This window comes from Pelophylax lessonae (assembly GCF_965119305.1).
Source record: "Pelophylax lessonae genome assembly, chromosome: 9".
NCBI lineage: Eukaryota > Metazoa > Chordata > Amphibia > Anura > Ranidae > Pelophylax > Pelophylax lessonae.
In genome coordinates, this window is record NC_138776.1 from 56,087,190 (window position 1) to 56,105,940 (window position 18,751).

Consider the following 18,751-nt stretch of genomic DNA (forward strand, 5'->3'; position numbering starts at 1 on the left):
AGCTCAAAAAAATTTGTATAATGTCATGTGTAAATCAGCGCATATGAAAATAAAGGCTGTGTATAATAAAAGCTGCTATACCAAATCTTTCCAATAAAAAGAAAATATGAAACAAACAAATAAATTGTGCTACAGCGCTTAAAGTGCATCAAGAAACTACTAACAAACACAACTTGGCTGTGCAAATAAAGTGCCTGTGCAATCGATATATAATATCATTGTTGCCCCCAGTGCCCTGCCCACACTCCACACAGTATCAAAAATAAAGTGACATGAATGTGCTAAAGCCTAAATGCAGTGAAAATAATTATTCCCACAATGTAACAGTAAATTCAATTCATATAAAATATGAATAATAAATCACAATAAAATAAGTTATGAAATAAGTTAGGTCAGGTGCGTGCAACAAGTTGAAGTGTGTAAACCTATCTATAACGAAAAGTCAATAAATGAATTCCAGTGTGCAAATCGAAAGTGTCACTTCACTTGTCAGATGCTTCCACCTCCTTCAGTGCTCGAGTGACCGACCAACACACTTAATGGTGGTGGCACTGGTGGATAGCGTCTGGGTGGCACTGTGGCACTGACTGCACTGGTTCAAAAAGCCATATATATTTAATTATTTCAATTTTCAATCCCATAGGTCCTCTCCTCATAAGATATTAATAACTTAAGATTAGGTGATGAACTTCTTGGCGGCCCTGGCAGGATGACGGGGACACCCGCCACTTCTGGAGCCGAGCCGCTGTGATTCCCCAACATGTGACAAAGTGACAGCCAGGAGATCTAGTGGCTAGTAGTGCTCAACAATACCGCTTTTATATATAAAAATGAAATAAAATATACTGACTCACAATTTAGTAGTAGTAGTAGTAGGTAGCGTGTAGCAGTAGGCAGCACAACTCAATTCAATCAATCCCACAGCCTCGCTCGCGCCGCGGCCCGCGGAATCACTGTCATGATCATCAAGTTAAGACCGCACTGGAGGAGCCATGCTGCCGTCTTCCCGCTCGAGGTCTCTGCCTCTAGACGTGTTGTGTGTCACTCAGACTCCACCCCTTAGGGCCCTTACTGAGAGGAGTTGTGACACGGGCGGCGGGACTCAGAGAATTTTCTTCGTTATCTCATCTTCTTCTCTATGAGGTGAGTGAGGTGGACCGTGGAGAGGGCCTAATCCTTGCCATGGCAAATGTGCCATTTGAGAATCAAATAATCAATATAAAATATTAATATATTATATACACATGGGTCATGGGTGGCTTTTTTGAACCAAGAAGAGTGAGACTGACGGCTATGATGATTATCCGACCATCCATGGTCCATTAACCATAAGTGTTGTGTTGGTGGTGCCTGTGCTTCCTGCGGCCTGCCTCTGCCTGTGCGGCTGTGCCTGCACTGCAGTGGCCACTGGCAGTGGCACTTGACTTGAGCAAAGCAAATGAGCACTACTAGTGTGAAGGACAGGTGGTGGAAGCATGTTCTGACGAGTTCTGACGAGTTCTTATAATGAAAATAATGTAGACAGCTTTTTGAACCAGTGCAGTGCCAGTGCTACTAAGGTGAGAGGCAGAGAGAGAGGCTATCCAGTCCACTTTACTTGAGCAGATCACAGAAGAAAGGTGGAAGCATCTGACAGCAAGTGACAAGCACTTCTTAGATTGCACAGTACAATTCAGTTATGGACTTTTCGTTATAAAGTTTAGTTTACACACTTAAACTTGCACCTAACTTATTCACAATCACAACTTATTTTATTGTGGCATTGTCATATATATTTTATATGAATTACATTTACAGTACATTGTGGGAATAATTTGCACTGCATTTAGCACAGACATGTCACTTTATTTTTGATACTGTGGGCGATGATTTTGAATACAAGAAGAATATATATATATATATATATAATTGCAGGCACTTTATTAGCATTTTTAGCACAGCCCCTTTGTTAGTAGTTTTTGATGCATTTTTCACTTTAAGCGTTGTAGGTTTGATGAAGCTGGCCTGGCACATCATCATCAATTGAGCAAATCAAATCAAACCGCGATTAAGAAGCCTGCGCATGCTCCTGTTCTGCCTTTTGATCAGCTGAAAAGATGGACGAACCAAAAACACCACCTTCCACCCCTGGCCCTTCAACTTCAAGTGATCTGCCTGGCTGTGAGAGTGAGGAAGCTCAGGAAGGAGACCACCCCTGGCTTTAAAAGGTGGATGCTTTAAAAGGGGAAGGGAGGGACATACTTTATCTGTTTTTTGTTTACAAAAAGTTACAGCCTAAGGAATTGTGATTGTCCTTTAGGTTAATCATTTGAATAAATCATTTGAAATAATAAAAAAACAATATGATGTTCAAACTTTTGACTTCTTTCTTTAATAACTACATAACACAGTACTTGTACTTCTACTTTCAGTACTTGAGTAGAATTTTTTTTTCAAAACTACTGGTACTTTTTACTTTTAGTACTTAAGTAGCAATTTTTTTGAAAAAACTACTTGCAATACTTAAGTAAAAAAAATGTTGAATACTTTAGTACTTCTACTTAAGTAACTTTTTCTGCGAGCACTTCCACTTCTACTCAAGTCACTTTTTGATCGAGCACTTGTACTTTTACTCAAGTAGAAATTTTGAATACTTTATACAAGTCTGGTATCTATATGCAGATCATCTGCAATTAGCATCACTTCTTACCCAACTAGTTCGTTTTTCACCTTTGGTGTCCTGGGCGCCTGATGATTTCTATTTTTAGAATGCCATTCGTCTAACTGGAAAATTTCTTATTTCTAGGCTGGAGGTACCATGTATCCATCACAATTGCTGGGTCAGAGTTTGTTTTGGGGTCTCTTTCGGTGTCTCTTTGTGGCAAGGATGTATGTTCCAGTCAGTATGAAATTTATAGGTAAGACTGTCTTGTTCATGTATCTGTTGCTGGTGTGAGGCATTATAAAAGGTGATTTATCAGAATCGTTTGCCTGTATCCACATTTCCGAATCACAATAGTAGCAAATTTCAGCGAATCTAAAATAAATTATAACAAATTTTAGAATTTGAAAATGCATACATATTGCTATAAATACAGTAACTTAAAGTGAAATAAGAGGATTCCTACTTGTGGACTGCTGAGTATAACTGAATGAGATTGAATAGAACCAGCCATTTAATATTCAGATCAATTCTGTACTTTGGTTCAAAGAATTTGAATCCATTGACCAGATTTTTCACAAGGAAAATAAACTAAACTTTAATTTCATTTTGAACGCAATTGAACAAAACTAGTGACTGAACGATTCGATCCGAAACCTTTTCACTCTGCACGTGTCCAATTGTTTCAATAAGATCCTTTGTTATGCCATCATGGGGGTCCTTTAAACACCTGTCAAAGCCAGGGGGTTTCCAGTCACAACTTGCCAACCAGCCTGCGACCAACTGAATTAACCTGTCTAACAGTATGCGTTAACAGTAGGGTTGAGCGAACACTGACTGTATTATTCGTGTTCGTACCGAATAATTGGATTTTTGTTACCCGAACACGGACCCGAAAACTTTACTGTATATTCAGGTAAAAATCCGTGTTCGTTCATTTATTTCTGGGTTTTGTATGCATTGGCGCGCTTTTCATGGCGGGCTTTCAACAGCCAATCAACAAGCGTTTAACTGGTGTGCCTTAAGCCATCCCAGCCATGCCTACAAATGTATTAGTAGCTGTGATTGGCCATCTGAAGCATGTGACCAAGTCTTTATAAGTTCGAGCCAGCGCCGCTGCGTCATTCTGCTGTGTTAGTTCAGGGACAGAGCACACATCATACGTGCTGGCTGCTGATTAGGGACAGACAAAAATCATTTGTGTCCGGATAGAATTGAGGGACAGGTCGGAGTGTGTTAGGCAGGGCGAGTTTTAGGGTGAGGCTGCTGATTTTTAGGGTCAGTGTTCTACAATCGATATTGCTGTGTGGGGGGAGTTTGCAGTGACCGATCCTTTTAGGGAGAGGCTGGAGATAGGCAGGTGTCAGTGGTCCACATCGATTTTGCTGCGTGGGGTGCAGTGAACACAATCTTTTTTGCCCACTGAGGAGGGGGGGAGAAAAGTCTTTTTCTATCAGTCACTGTGTGCAGCGTTTTCCTTCAGTGCTGTGCCGTGCTGACTGTGATAATACACTGCTGTCACTGTTCACATGTGCTATTATTGAGATATTTCAAAAGTTATACTTTTTTTTTTTTTTTTTTTTTTTCTATTCCACTATTCAATATACACCCTTGGGTTAAAAAAATTAAATTGTGGCATAGTCTGTACTAATCTAGTTAAAAATTACAAACTTAAAAGGGGAATTTTTTTTTTTTCCCTCCATAGCCTGCAGCAGAGCTGGTCCACATCGATTTTGCTGTGTGTGGGGTGCAGTGAAACAATCTTTTTTGCCCACTGAGGAGGAGGAAGACGTCTTTTTCTATCAGTCACTTTGTGCAGCGTTTTTCCTTCAGTGCTGACTGTGATAATACACTGCTGTGTTCACATGTGCTATTGAGTGGTTTCAAAAATTATACTTTTTTCTATTCCACTATTCAATATACAGCCTTGGGTTAAAAAATTAAATTGTGGCATAGTCTGTACTAATCTATTTAAAAATTACAAACTTAAACAGAGCTGAATGATATAAGACACTGCTGTTCACATGTGCTATTGATAAATCACACCAATTTTATATCATATTTTCTATTCCGCTATTCAATAAAAACCTTTTGGTATAAACAATTAAATTGCGGGATAGTCTGTGTTGGTACGTGTGAGATACACCTTTCCAATTTTTGGGGTTCATCTCCTACTTCTGAAGATTTGAGGGTGCTGCCTGTTCTGTACTCCTCCTACTCCTCATCCTGCCTTTGGGGGTACAAAAAATAGTAATTGGGGCCTAGTCTGGTTCTGTATGTGAGATACATACACCTTTTTTGATAATATTTTCTATTCCGCTATTTAATCTACACCTTTTGGGTAAAAACAATTAAATTGCGGGATAGTCTGTGTCGGTATGTGTGAGATGCACCTTTCCAATTTTTGGGGCGCATCTCATACTGCCGAGGATTTGAGGGTGCTTCAGTCTGCCTCCTGCCTGTTCCGAACTCCTCCTCTTCCTCATCCTGCCTTTAGGGTACAAAAAATTGTAATCGGGGCCTAGTTTGTGTTTGTACGTGTGAGATACACCGTATTATAAAATGTTTCCTATTCCACTATTCAATATACACCCTTTTGGAGTGTAAAAAAAATAAAATTACGGCATAGTCTGTATCGGTACGTGTGAGATACACCTTTTAAATTTGTTTGGCGCATCTCCTTCCACCGCCAAGGATTGCAGGGCGCTTCAGTTTGCCTCCTATTCCCAACTCCTCCTACTCTTCCTCATCCTCCCTTTAGGGTACAAAAAATTGTAATCGGGGCCTAGTCTGTGTTTGTACGTGTGAGATACACCGTTATTTATCCTTTTTCCTATTCCGCTATTCAATATACACCCTTTTGGGGTAAAAAACATTAAATTGCGGCATAGTTTGCATATTTGACACTGAGATACACCCGTGCGATACTGTTTTGTTCCGCTATTCAATAAACACCTTTCTAGGGCTAGGGCAAGATCCTAAATTACAGAAATATGAGGAGACCGTCAAATAGGGGCCGTGGCCTGGGTCGTGGTGCTGCTGGTAGAGCTCCTGTTGCAAGGAGAGGACGTGGTCGATCTGTGCCAGCTACACGCACAAGTGAAACGCCTTCCTCAAGTGTTAATAGGCGACAGAACCTGCATCAGTATTTGGTAGGGCATCATACGCCTCTAGAAGTGATGATGCCAGAACACGTAGAGGCGATAGTAGATTGGTTTGCTGCTGACAGTGCCTCCAGTTCCTTCACATTGTCTCCCACCCAGTCTACTGCAGAAAGGTCAGAGTTGGCACCTGCAGCCGATGTCCAACCGTCTTTCACCTCACCCGCTTGCAAATCGGGCAAGCAGTCTGAGCCCCAAGCCATACAGCAGTCTCTTCTTTTTGATAACTGTCAGCAGGGTTTCCCAGGGCCATCCACCTAGCCCAGCCCCAGAAGTGGAAGAGATTGAGTGCAGCGATGCCCAACCACTTTCTCAAGATGAGTACATGCAAGGACCATCGCAGCACGTCTCCGATGATGACGAAACGCAGGTGCCAACTGCTGCGGCGTTCAGAATTGTGGAGACCGACAAGGAGGGCAGGGGTGGAGGACGATGAGGTCCTCGACCCCACATGGAATGAAGGTCATGCAGGTGACCTGAGTAGTTTGGAGGAAGAGGCGGTGGTCGCACAGAGCCACCAGCACAGCAGAAGAGGGAGCAGGGTGCGGAGCAGCCATGCCCTAGACACTACGCCTGCTACTGCCCAACGCAGCAAGGGAACGAGCGCAGCAAAGCCAGCTCAAAGGAGTTCTCTAGCGTGGAAGTTCTTTAGAAAATGTGCTGATGACAGGACACAAGTGGTTTGCACCCTGTGCAATCAGAGCCTGAAGTGAGGCATAAACCTTCTCAACCTGAGCACAACCTGCATGATCAGGCATCTAAGTGCAAAGCACGAGCTGCAGTGGAGTAGACACCTTCAAAACCAAGAAACGTCTCTGGCTCATCCTGCTTCCTCTTCTGCTGCAGTCTCGGTTGCTCCATCCACATCTGTAGTGATACCGGCACCTGCCACCCCGCAAACAGACAATCTGTCAGCAACACCACCACCTGGGCCACCAACCATCTCCACAATGTCCCGTGGAAGCGTTCAGCTTTCCATCTCCCAAACACTTGAGAGGAAGAGGAAGTACCCCCCTACCCACCCACGATCCCTGGCCCTGAATGCCAGCATTTCAAAATTCTTGGCCTTTGAAATGCTGTCATTCCGTCTGGTGGAGACGCACAGTTTTAAAAACCTTATGTCGATGGCTGTCCCACAGTACGTCGTGCCCAGCCGCCACTACTTTTCCAGGCAAGCCATCCCTTCCCTGCACAACCAAGTGGGGGAAAAAATCAGGTGTGCACTGCGCAACGCCATCTGTGCCAAGGTCCACCTAACTACCGATACGTGGACCAGTAAGCACGGTCAGGGGCGTTATATCTCCCTAACGGCACACTGGGTAAATGCAGTGGCGGATGGGCCTGAGGCGGATAGCAATTTGGCGCATGTCCTTCCACCACCGAGGATTGCAGGGCGCTTCAGTTTGCCTCCTGTTCCTAACTCCTCCTACTCCGCTTCCTCATCCTCTACCGCCTCCTCATCCTGACAGCGTAACACCTTCACCACCAACTTCAGCACGGCCAGGGGTAAACGACAGCAGGCAGTTTTAAAACTTGCCTGTTTGGGGGAAAAACCACACACCGCGCAGGAGTTGTGGAGGAGCATGGAACAGCAGACAAATGAGTGGTTGCTGCCAGCGAGCCTCAAGCCCGGCCTGGTGGTGTGCGATAACGGGCGAAATCTCATAGCAGCTCTGGGCCTAGCCGGTTTGACGCACATCCCTTGCCTGGCGCATGTGCTGAATTTGGTGATGCAGAGGTTCCTTAAAAACTACCCCGATATGTCAGAGCTGCTGCAGAAAGTGCGGGCCGTCTGTGCGCACTTTCGGCGTTCTCACCCTGCTGCTGATCGCCTGGCAGCGTAAATTCGGCCTTCCCGCTCACCGCCTCATATGTGACGTGCCCACAAGGTGGAACTCCACCTTGCACATGCTGGAAAGACTGCGAGCAGCAGCAGCAGGCCATAGTGGAGTTTCAGCTGCAGCACGCACGGGTGAGTCGCTCTGCGGAACAGCACCGCTTCACCACCAATAACTGGGCCTCCATGCGAGACCTGTGTGCCTTGTTGCGCTGTTTTGAGTTTTGAGTACTCCACCAACATGGCCAGTGCCGATGACCCCGTTGTCAGCTTAACTATCCCACTTCTATGCCTCCTTGAAAAAACAATTCGGGCCATGATGGAAGAGGATGTGGCACAGGATGTGGAGGAGGATGAAGAGGTAACATTTCCAAGGCTTTAAGGGCAGTCATTCACAAGGGGCTCCGATGGTGGGTTCCTGCACACACAAACGCCAGGGACACAATTGTCCAGCAGGGGCACAGTTCTGGAGGATGAGGAGGAGATGGAACCATGTTCACAGCAGGGTGGCACCCAGGCCAGCTCATGGCCATCACTGGTGCGTGGCTGGGGGGATAGAGAGGATACAGAGGACACAGACGATACACCTCCCACAGAGGACAGCCTTTCGTTGCCTCTGGGCAGCCTGGCACACACGAGCGATTACATGGTGCAGTGTCTCCACAACGACCGCCGAGTTGCCCACATTCTAACTTGTGCTGATTACTGGGTGGCCACGCTGCTGGATCACCGTTACAAGGACAACGTACCGTCCTTAATTCACTCACTGGAGCGTGATCGCAAGATGCGCGAGTACAAGCGCACGCTGGTAGACGCGATGCTGCTGGCATTCCCATATGACAGCGGGGCCACAGTGGAAGCACAAGGAGGAGGAAGAGGTCGCCAATGCAACCTGGGCACCGCCAGCACCTCAGAAGGCAGGGTTAGCATGGCCGAAATGTGGAAAAGCTTTGTCAGCACGCCACAACAAACAGCAGCACCAGCAGCTCATATGGAACGTCTTAGCAGGAGGCAGCATTTCACCAACATGGTGGAGCAGTATGTGTGCACACGCCTAGACGTACTGAATGACGGGTCTGCCCCCTTCAACTTCTGGGTCTCCAAATTGGGCACAATTGGAGGTGCTGGCGTGCCCTGCAGCCAGTGTATTATCTGAACGGGTATTTAGCACGGCTGGGGGCGTTATCACAGACAAGCGCAGCCGCCTGTCCAGAGACAATGTGGACAAGCTCACGTTCATTAAAATGAACCAGGCATGGATCCCACGGGACTTTTCCGTACCTTGTGCAGAATAGCGATGGATACCGACCTTACCCAGCCATTGTTCTATTTTTGCTCTTTCTCACTCTTTTTTGGGGTGTACCCTCATTTAAAATTTCTGAAAAAAAGCAGTGTTGGCTACCTCGTCCTCCTCAGGGCCAGATTAACATAGGGGCTATTGGAGCTGCAGCTCCAGGCCCCTACCTTAATATAGGCCCCGGGTTGGCCATATTCACTGTTACCGCTCTTCTGTCACTTGTAAACACAGAAGTCTGGCTTCTATGCTCGCTTCCCCAGGCAGCTCCCTCAGAATCTCCCCACACAGCACGAAGGCCGGACAAGGAGGGACAGTTGCCGATGCATGGATGTGTTTATGGGCTTCAGAGACAGCATCCCATGTTGAATTAGGCATGCATGGCTGCACCCTTCCTCCTCTGGGTGCATGCCAAGGCACGGCCCTTAAGGCCCTTCAAAATCCTCAGCACCAAGCCCATGATGCTCTTAATCTGGCCCTGGTCCTCCTCCACCACCGCTTCCACCTACACCGCCCATAGGTGTGCGCAGCCTATTGCATTAGGGTGTGCACCCCAAAGTTGAAATACACATGCATGTGTTTGCCTACATGTACATGGCCCCGATACATTACTCTCCCTGCTGACAAAGTGAAATGGAGCAGAGTAGGTCCGAGGGAGATCTTTCCCATCTCCTCATTGGCAAACAGAGCGATAATGCTATGTGCCCTAGGTGATTAGGGTGTGCCCAGGTACACCCGGCACACCCTGTGCACACGCCTATGACAACCCCACATCCACAACCTCCCTCCTACTCCATATGGACCTCGTCCTTCAGAGATGAAGAACATTGTTTTATTTTTCTGTTTTTTTTTTTTTTTTGTTTTAAGTTATTTCCCTATCCACATTTGTTTGCAGAGCACTTGCCATGCTCTTAACTACGTTTTGCTGCCATTTGCAGCACTCTAGCCCTTTCCATTTGTGTTTTAGAGCCATTTTAGTGCCTGAAAGTTTGGGTCTCCATTGACTTCAATGGGGTTCGGTGTCCGGGAAAAGTTCGGCAAAAGTCCGGGACACAGACCCGGACTTTTTTTTTTTTTTCAAGTTTGGCCGAACCCGCTGAACACGGACATCCAGGTGTCCGCTCAACTCTAGTTAACAGGTTTAGTTGCACACATTTGCAAATGCATGCGTAAGCTGGTAAATGGCAGGTAAATGGCAATCAGGAAGCGGCTGTAAATAAGCTGCAGGAAATTGGTGGTTCTGAGGTGTAGGAGGGGGAGGGTTTTTACAGCTATAGCATAAGCCAAAGATCTACTCTGCTTACGAAGCATCACAATTTCCAGGGTTTAGATGATGGCCCTTCCAGTGCTGGAAGAGTCTTGAGGTGAGGTGTCATGGATTGAGTTTACCCCAGGCTTTGTAAAAAAGACGATGATAATGTAACATTTTGTAGATGCAAAACTGCAGAGTGTATCTGGATGTCTTGCTGAGGACACAATACAGCAGCACAATGGCTGTGCAGTACTACACAGTAGACAGCAGGTCCTATCTTTGTAATATGCAAATCTTATGGACTCAAAAGTAGAAAAGATGAAGCCATAAATGTCAAAATTAGATTTTTAAATATGAATAGTTATTCATTTTGAATGTGTTCTCAAATGTCAAACTTTAAATGATTTTCTTTTTAACAGAAGGATTGGCAATTACCTCTTTGCTTTGTTTGCAGTGGACTCCTTCGTTCTGGTTTAACCTACTCGTCTTTCATTGATGTGGGGTTAGAAGTCAATCCCATCCATAAGGTGGAATTCATTTGGCATAAAATGGCACTCTACTTCCTACATCCCAAACTAGGTGCCTCGGTTGTCGTTGTGCAATATGGACCAAGTGGGGAGATGTATGTATCCCTTATAGAATTTCTTGTTACATCTCTTAAACTGAAGTAGACTAAGCCTTGGGTACAATCGGTCAAGTGAGGATTGGCACAAGAAATATCCAAAAGAAATGTAGGTGCAAGTCTGTCTTAATCTGTTGAAGGCCAACCGTGTTCTGCGAATGTTGGCTGCTGATATGGGTCTATAAAGAGGGTGAAAGCTAAGGGGATCTGTATATAATCAAGTAAAAGTCAGCAGATTGATTTCTGGCTTTTGAGAATTGTTTTTGTAATCTGTGTAGAGCTCTAAAGGTGGCATTCTAAAAACAGTGATTTTTAAAAACAAACAATTCTAAGTCCCCGTTCACACTGGGGTGACCTGTCAGGTGACCTGGTCGCCGTAGGTCGCCTCGCATAGAAAAGCTGTGGACCCGTTCTAATAGTGACACAAGTCGCTCCGACTTAGAAAAAGGGTCTGGAGCTTCTTTGGAGCAACCTGCATTGACTTCAATGTTATGAAGTCCGTGCCGGCTGCTCCGAGGTCGCAGTGCGACCTGTGAGGTCGCCCGTGGAAGTCAGATCGCCCCAGTGTGAACGGGGCCTAGACTTTCTCTGGCGTAACTTTGTGGCAATCTTCATTTTTACCTTTAGGAGGGGATGCAGAACAGTTTCTTGCTGACCTGTGATAAATATTTATGCTGATTTGGCCTGCAAAAAATTTAGAAAAAGGGGTGAAGTAAAGTACACTGAAGCAGAAAAGCTTCTCCACTGCAGGGCCTGGTCCTCACTCCTGAGCTTGGCTTTTGAGATGTGCTCTAAAGATGTCCTTCTGATTAGGAAACCCAAATTTTATCTTGCATTGTATTTTCTTTGAAACTATATTGCTAGTTCATGTTGTATAATCTTTTCCAGATGCAAATTTTGTGCAGATGACCTGACTGAAGAAGACAAAATGCAGATTCTGGAAGAATGTTCCTCATCTCATCCTCAGTGATTTTTATAGATGGCTAATAAAATGAAGGAAAAAAAATATGATTTGTAGAGTCTTTTTATCAAAGCTGTCAAACGGCTTTCCTCATCTATAGTCCCTGCCAATGGCACCACTATATAAACGAATGGAGATATATACACACACTGAATGCCTCCAGGATTCACTTGGCTCCATCCCTTCTACATTCCATTACTCGGTTTTATAACCTGTGATGGATGCCTCACTAACCAATAGGAGGCCTACAAGACAGGAGTGATGGGACCAAACTAGACTTGCAGGAAGTCAATTTGCATCTGTTCTATGGCTGCGCTCAAAACATCAAAGTGCTAATGCGGTTTTAAAAGTGCTATTGCAAAACGCAGTAAATCCAGATCACATCAATCTTGTAGTAAAAAGTAAAACCTAGGATGTCTTAATGTCCATCAAAGATGTCATTATCAGTGTTCAGAGGTATTCATTCATGAACTGTCCATAAACAATTGACACATTTTGATAAACTTTATGAATTCTAGTTTTTACTTTTTATTACAAGATTAATGTGTGTGTTTTATTTATTGAATTTTTGCACTAGCTTTTTTGATATAGCACTTTGTTATAATTTAAATGATTGTGTTATAATTTAAATGATTGTGCTATCAAACCATCATTCATACACCTTAGGCGATCACAGCAGCAAAAAAAAAATTTGCGCAACCCCTTCCAGGTCATCCACCAGTGTTCAGTAGGGTTAGGGTCAAGATTGTGTAGACCATTTGAATTTCTTTACACTAAACTGGTGAGACCATAGCTTTATGGAGCTGGTTTTGTGCTCAGTTATGCTGCAACAAAAATAAATTCCCTAAACAGTTACCATAACGTTGTAAGTGTACAATTGTCTACCTTTTTTATGCTGTCAGCTGACCAATAATATGCACAGCACTGCAGTATGGTTATTACCCAGTGTTAAAAAACAATGTTACCCAAACTGAGTTGGGAAGTAAGCAACAGTTTGTTAGTTTTTTAATGTTTAGAACCTCTGTTAGCAACCTGTCATTCACCCTTTTTGAATTTTTCCCTCAGATTTAAATGGTTACTCCAGTGATTTTTTTTTTTGATTTTTTTTTTTTTCCTTCTGTTCGGTCTGCCACAGAATAAAGAATATCTCCCTCGTGGGGAGAGTAGAATTTTAAAGGTCCCATTTACACATTTCCAGTGTGTGCATCACTTTGTCATTCATGTTCATTGATTATTTATTCTGGGGTAGGTATGAATTGGCTATTTTAAACTATCATCTACTGGAAAAATGTTTGTTGGGACAATTTCCCTCTGATTAACCACTTGCTGACCGCCCTGTAGTACTTTTACTGCTGCAGGGTGGCAGCTGTTGGTAGAATCAGAGTGCTTCTGCAAAAGTATTCAAAGCGCTTCACTTTGTTACAGCCTTATTCTAAAATAAGATTGAAGTTCATTTTCCTCAAAATTCTACAAACAATACCCCATGATGACAATGTAAAAAGTTTGATGGAAACCTTTGCAAATGTATTAAATAAAAAAATCACATGTGCACAAGTATTCAGCCTTAGCCATAACACTCAAAATTGAGCCCAGGTGCATCCTGTTTCCACTGATCATCCTTGATGATTCTACAATTTGATTGGAGTCCACCTGAGGTAAATTCAGTTGATTGGACATGATATTGAAAGGCACACACCTGTATCAGGTTCCACAGTTAGTGCATGTCAGAGCACAAACCAAGCCATGAAGTCCAAGGAATTGTCTGTAGACCTCTGACAGGATTCTCTCAAGGCAGAGATCTGGGGGAAGGGCACAAAAGAATTACAGAGGAATGCTCATTGGGACCTTCATTGCTGCAGAAAAGGTCCCAATGAGCATTCATCTGTAAATGGAAGAAGTTTGGAACCACCAGGACTCTTCCTAGAGCAGGCTGCTTGGCCAAACTCTGAGCATTTGGGGGGGGGGGGGAGAGAAGGGCCTTAGTCAAGAAGGTGCTCAAGAACCCAATGGTCACTCAAGAGTTCCAGTGTTTCTCTGTGGAGAGAGGAAACCTTCCAGAAGAACAATCTGTAGCACTCCCACCAATCAGGCCTGGATGGTAGATCGACCAGACAGAAGTCACGCCTCAGTAATAGGGACATGACAGCCTGCCTATAGTTTTCCAATAAGGCTTATGAAGGACCCTCAGACCATGAGAAGCAAAATTCTCTGGTCTGATAAAACAGATTGAACTTTTTAGCCTGAATAGCAAGCGTCATGTCTGGCAGAAACCAGGCACTGCTCATCACCTGGCCAATACCATCCCTACAGTGAAGCAGGGTGGTGGCAACATCATGCTGTGGGAATGTTTTTCAGTGACCAGAACTTTGAGACTAGTCCGGTTCAAGGGAAAGATGAATGCAGCAATATACAGAGACAAAGGAGTGGCTAGGGGACCACTCAAGTCCTTGAGTGGCCCAGACTTAAACCTAATTGAACATTACTGGAGAGATCTGAAAATGGTTGTGCACTGACGCTCCCCATCCAACCTGATGGAGCTTGAGAAAATGGGAGAAACTGCCCAAAAATAGGTGTGCCAAGGGTGTAGCACCATACTCCAAAAGACTTGAGGCTGTAATTGGCGCCAAAGGCTGTGAATACTTGCGTACATGTAATTTTTTTTTAAATAAATTTGCAAGGGTTTCAAACAAATTGATTTGACGTTGTCATTATGGGGTATTGGGTTGTAGAATTTTGAGGAGAATAATGAATCCGTTTTGGAATAAGGCTGTAATGGAACAAGTCACTTGTACAGTGCATGTTTTTAGCACTGGTCAGTGTCAGACTGTCCGCTGTAATATCACAGTCCTGCTATGAGTCACTGATTCTAGTATGTGTGTTTGTGTGTATGTACAGTGGGTATGGAAAGTATTCAGACCCCCTTAAATTTTTCACTCTTTGTTATATTGCGGCCATTTGCTAAAATCATTTAAGTTCATTCTTCTTCCTCATGAATGTACACACAGCTCCCCATATTGACGGAAAAACACAGAATTGTTGACATTGTTGCAGATTTATTAAAAAAGAAAAACTGAAATATCACATGGTCCTAAGTATTCAGACCCTTTGCTGTGACACTCATATTTAACTCAGGTGCTTTCCATTTCTTCTGATCATCCTTGAGATGGTTCTACACCTTCATTTGAGTCCAGCTGTGTTTGATTATACTGATTGGACTTGATTAGGAAAGCCACACACTTGTCTATATAAGACCTTCCAGATCACAAGGCATGTCAGAGCAAATGAGAATCATGAGGTCAAAGGAACTGCCTGAAGAGCTCAGAGACAGAATTGTGGCAAGGCACAGATCTGCCCAAGGTTACAAAAAGATTTCTGCTGCACTTAAGGTTCCTAAGAGCACAGTGGCCTCCATAATCCTCAAATGGAAGACGTTTGGGATGACCAGAACCCTTCCTAGAGCTGGCCGTCCGGCCAAACTGAGCTATCGGGGGAGAAGAGCCTTGTTGAGAGAGGTAAAGAAGAACCCAAAGATCACTGTGGCTGAGCTCCAGAGATGCAGTCAGGAGATGGGAGAACGTTGTAGAAAGTTAACCATCACTGTAGCCCTCTACCAGTCGGGGCTTTATGGCAGAGTGGCCCGACGGAAGCCTCTCCACAGTGTAAGACACATGAAAGCCCGCATGGAGTTTGCTAAAAAAACACCTGAAGGACTCCAAGAAGGTGAGAAATAAGATTCTCTGGTCTGATGAGACCAAAATAGAAGTTTTTGGCCTTAATTCTAAGCGGTATGTGTGGAGAAAACCAGGCACTGCTCATCACCTGTCCAATACAGTCCCAACAGTGAAGCATGGTGGTGGCAGCATCATGCTGTGGGGGTGTTTTTCAGCTGCAGGGACAGGACGACTGGTTGCAATAGAGGGAAAGATGAATGCGGCCAAGTACAGGGATATCCTGGACAAAAACCTTCTCCAGAGTGCTCTGGACCTCAGACTGGGCCGAAGGTTTACCTCCCAACAAGACAATGACCCTAAGCACACAGCTAAAATAATGAAGGAGTGGCTTCACAACAACTCCGTGACTGTTCTTGAATGGCCCAGCCAGAGCCCTGACTTAAACCCAATTGAGGATCTCTGGAGAGACCTAAAAATGGCTGTCCACCAACGTTTACCATCCAACCTGACAGAACTGGAGAGGATCTGCAAGGAGGAATGGCAGAGGATCCCCAAATCCAGGTGTGAAAGACTTGTTGCATCTTTCCCAAAAAGACTCCTGGCTGTATTAGATCAAAAGGGGGCTTCTACTAAATACTGAGCAAAGGGTCTGAATACTTAGGACCATGTGATATTTCAGTTTTTCTTTTTTAATAAATCTGCAACAATGTCAACAATTCTGTGTTTTTCTGTCAGTATGGGGTGCTATTTGTACATTCTTGCGGAAGAAGAATGAACTTAAATGATTTTAGCAAATGGCTGCAATATAACAAAGAGTGAAAAATTTAAGGGGGTCTGAATACTTTCCGTACCCACTGTATATAAAAAAATCCATAAATTTTTATCCAATAGTTTGGTTTATAAGAATGTTAGTGTCTGCAATCAATATACGCCTATTGTCATTTTTTTTTAACAGAATACATATTGGCCTAAATGTATTTAATTTTTATTTGACATGTTTTATAAGTGTAGCACCACCCCCGCAGGAGCTGCTGATTATATTATTGGGTCTACACCCTGCCTAACAACCCAATCAAATTGGCTCGATCCCTCCTCAGGCACAACTGACCCAGAATAGGACTGGACTATCAAATGGATACACAGATTGGAATACAATACTTCACTATGCAACTATACCTTGTTACCTTCTTGAATGGTAGTCCTTCTGGGTGACACAATGGAACAACGCACAGGATTGTAATTAACCAAACTTAGTTTACTTTATATTACTATATATCAAATTGAATAGGGGAGATACAATACAATACAAGTCCATAAAAGGTTATTTAAAACAGCTTTAAAAAGGTAAAAGAATACCCCCACACTCCTCCTGCATTAAGGCTAGACACAGTACCAGGTAGGTAGGCCTATCTGAGTCCCTCCCCCAGAGTTCTCTTCTTTCTTGTTGATCTTCGCTAGCAAGGTTATTGAATAGAGCTCATTTGTAATCCAGATTAGGAATAAAGATCAAGAGAGAGAAAAACAACGAGCTGTTAGTTGTCACCGCAGGGTGTCTGCGTAACTGAGCAATAACTTCTGCGAGAGAGATAAGCCTCTGGCGACTCCTTTACAGACCTTATTGTTTGTCTATGAGTCTCCTGAGAAAGTATGCTGATAAACCCCGGGGTTTTATCACCTCCTGTTGCGCTACCGCTATCTGTAGATAAAACTATCTCTTTGGCAGATAAAGTCAGTTATTGGGCATGTGCCCTCTCACCAACAGAAGTTTCTCCTTCGCGCGCTTCCACTGCGGTCTCAGTCCTGTGGCTATATGCCAGCCGCGCGAGGTCCTTCTGGCGGATGACTTCCGGTCTCTGCAAACAGCAGTATGACCTCCAGGAGTGTGCCTCGTGCTTGAGATGGGACGGTTCCACGTCGTCCCTCCAGGCTAAGAGGCTCTGGCCCAATATCCAGTGTCAGTCCTTCACTCTCGCTCGCTGGTTCCTCAGAGTCCAGCGCAGAAAGGCGCCCCCCTCGCGCGCTTCTCTCTTCCTTTAAATAACTTCCCCCATAGTGCCGTGCGGTGCAGCCGTGCACCTTGGATCTTGCAAAGCAGCCTGGGAGATGTAGTTTCTTCATCTTGTGAAAAGGAAGTCACAGCCCGGGAAATTCCATGCAGCTACCACTAGAGGGAGCCTAGTTCCTTTCCACATATCAAACAGTGTCTTTAGGCATGTTTAACCCCGCTACACACTCCCCCCACTTGAGAAACTTTGGTCCCCAAAGAGGTCAACAGTATGTACCCTAGTGCATAGGTTGGCATTATACAACAAAAACATTAACATTTTGCTGAAATAAGTCAATCTGAATATATCCAATTTCGTATTCTAATAGCAGTGCAACAGTAAAACGATAAAGTGCAATTAATAAACAAATAAGTGATTTCTACAGTGTTAATATAGTGCTGATTTCTAGTGCTTTTATATAGTGCTCCTTTAAAAAGCACATGTGCATTTGCAATTTCTTAAACACTTACATCTTAAAGTTTGTGTTGAAAAAAAAAACATCAAAAGGTGAGAAAGAAAAAAAAAACATATAGTGAGGTCAGAGCAACAAAATGTGCGCAAACATTAACTCACAAAGTAAACCAAATTGTGAACATCAAAAACTGTGCTTATTATAATGGCCAAACCCAATATCCTTATGTACAAACTTAAATGCAAACGTTTTCTACTTCAATACTTTGTTCTCATGATCTCTCACAGACCCCCCAAAACTTGGGTGGCTTGTACAGTTGTGCCTGGGGGTGAGCTAGGGTTGTCCCCCACCAAATCTACAGTGGAGGAACTAGGCTGGTCAGGAGATCTTTTGGAGGTAAAAACAGCTTCTTCCGAACATTCACCCAATTGATCATAGGTCAGTCTCTTAGGTGGGTGAATGACTCTCCTTTCCCTCTGTTCCCGTGGAGGCACGCTCTCAGAGGTACTAGGATCAGGCACTTCTGAGGATTCTTCAATGTCCACCTCCTCATGTTCCAACACAGAGGAACCTGATGGTTCAAGAGAGGTCAGTTCTTCTTCAGAGAAGGGTGCAACCTCTTCCTCAGGATCTTCATCCTCAGCTGCTTCTTCTGGAAGCATATGAAAGGGTATGAATTCAGGGGCTTCTGCCCGAAGGGCTCCTCTATCAGCCAAGTCAGATGAAGACAGGGAGGCAGGTGTGGGTTCTGGCAACTGAGATGACCACAACCAGTCGGGTACCTCCTCTTCATCTTCCAAATCTTCAGATGGAGAACTTCCCTCTCCCTCATCTGGGAGCGTCGTCTGAGATCTG

General features: G+C 44.2%; 1 protein-coding gene across 1 annotated transcript in view; it reads left to right on the plus strand.

Moving 5' to 3' along the window:
• The window catches only part of LOC309563774 (pancreatic lipase-related protein 2-like), a gene marked incomplete at both ends in the record, with an annotated part of 31,738 nt that extends 19,961 nt beyond the window's left edge, over positions 1 to 11,777 (plus strand). Inside the window, 3 exons of the mRNA XM_082268378.1 lie at positions 2,786 to 2,897; positions 10,640 to 10,807; positions 11,696 to 11,777. Of these exons, the coding sequence (XP_082124504.1) occupies positions 2,786 to 2,897; positions 10,640 to 10,807; positions 11,696 to 11,777 (362 nt within the window). The remainder of the gene's footprint in view (positions 1 to 2,785; positions 2,898 to 10,639; positions 10,808 to 11,695) is intronic.
• Positions 11,778 to 18,751: the final 6,974 nt, after the last annotated feature.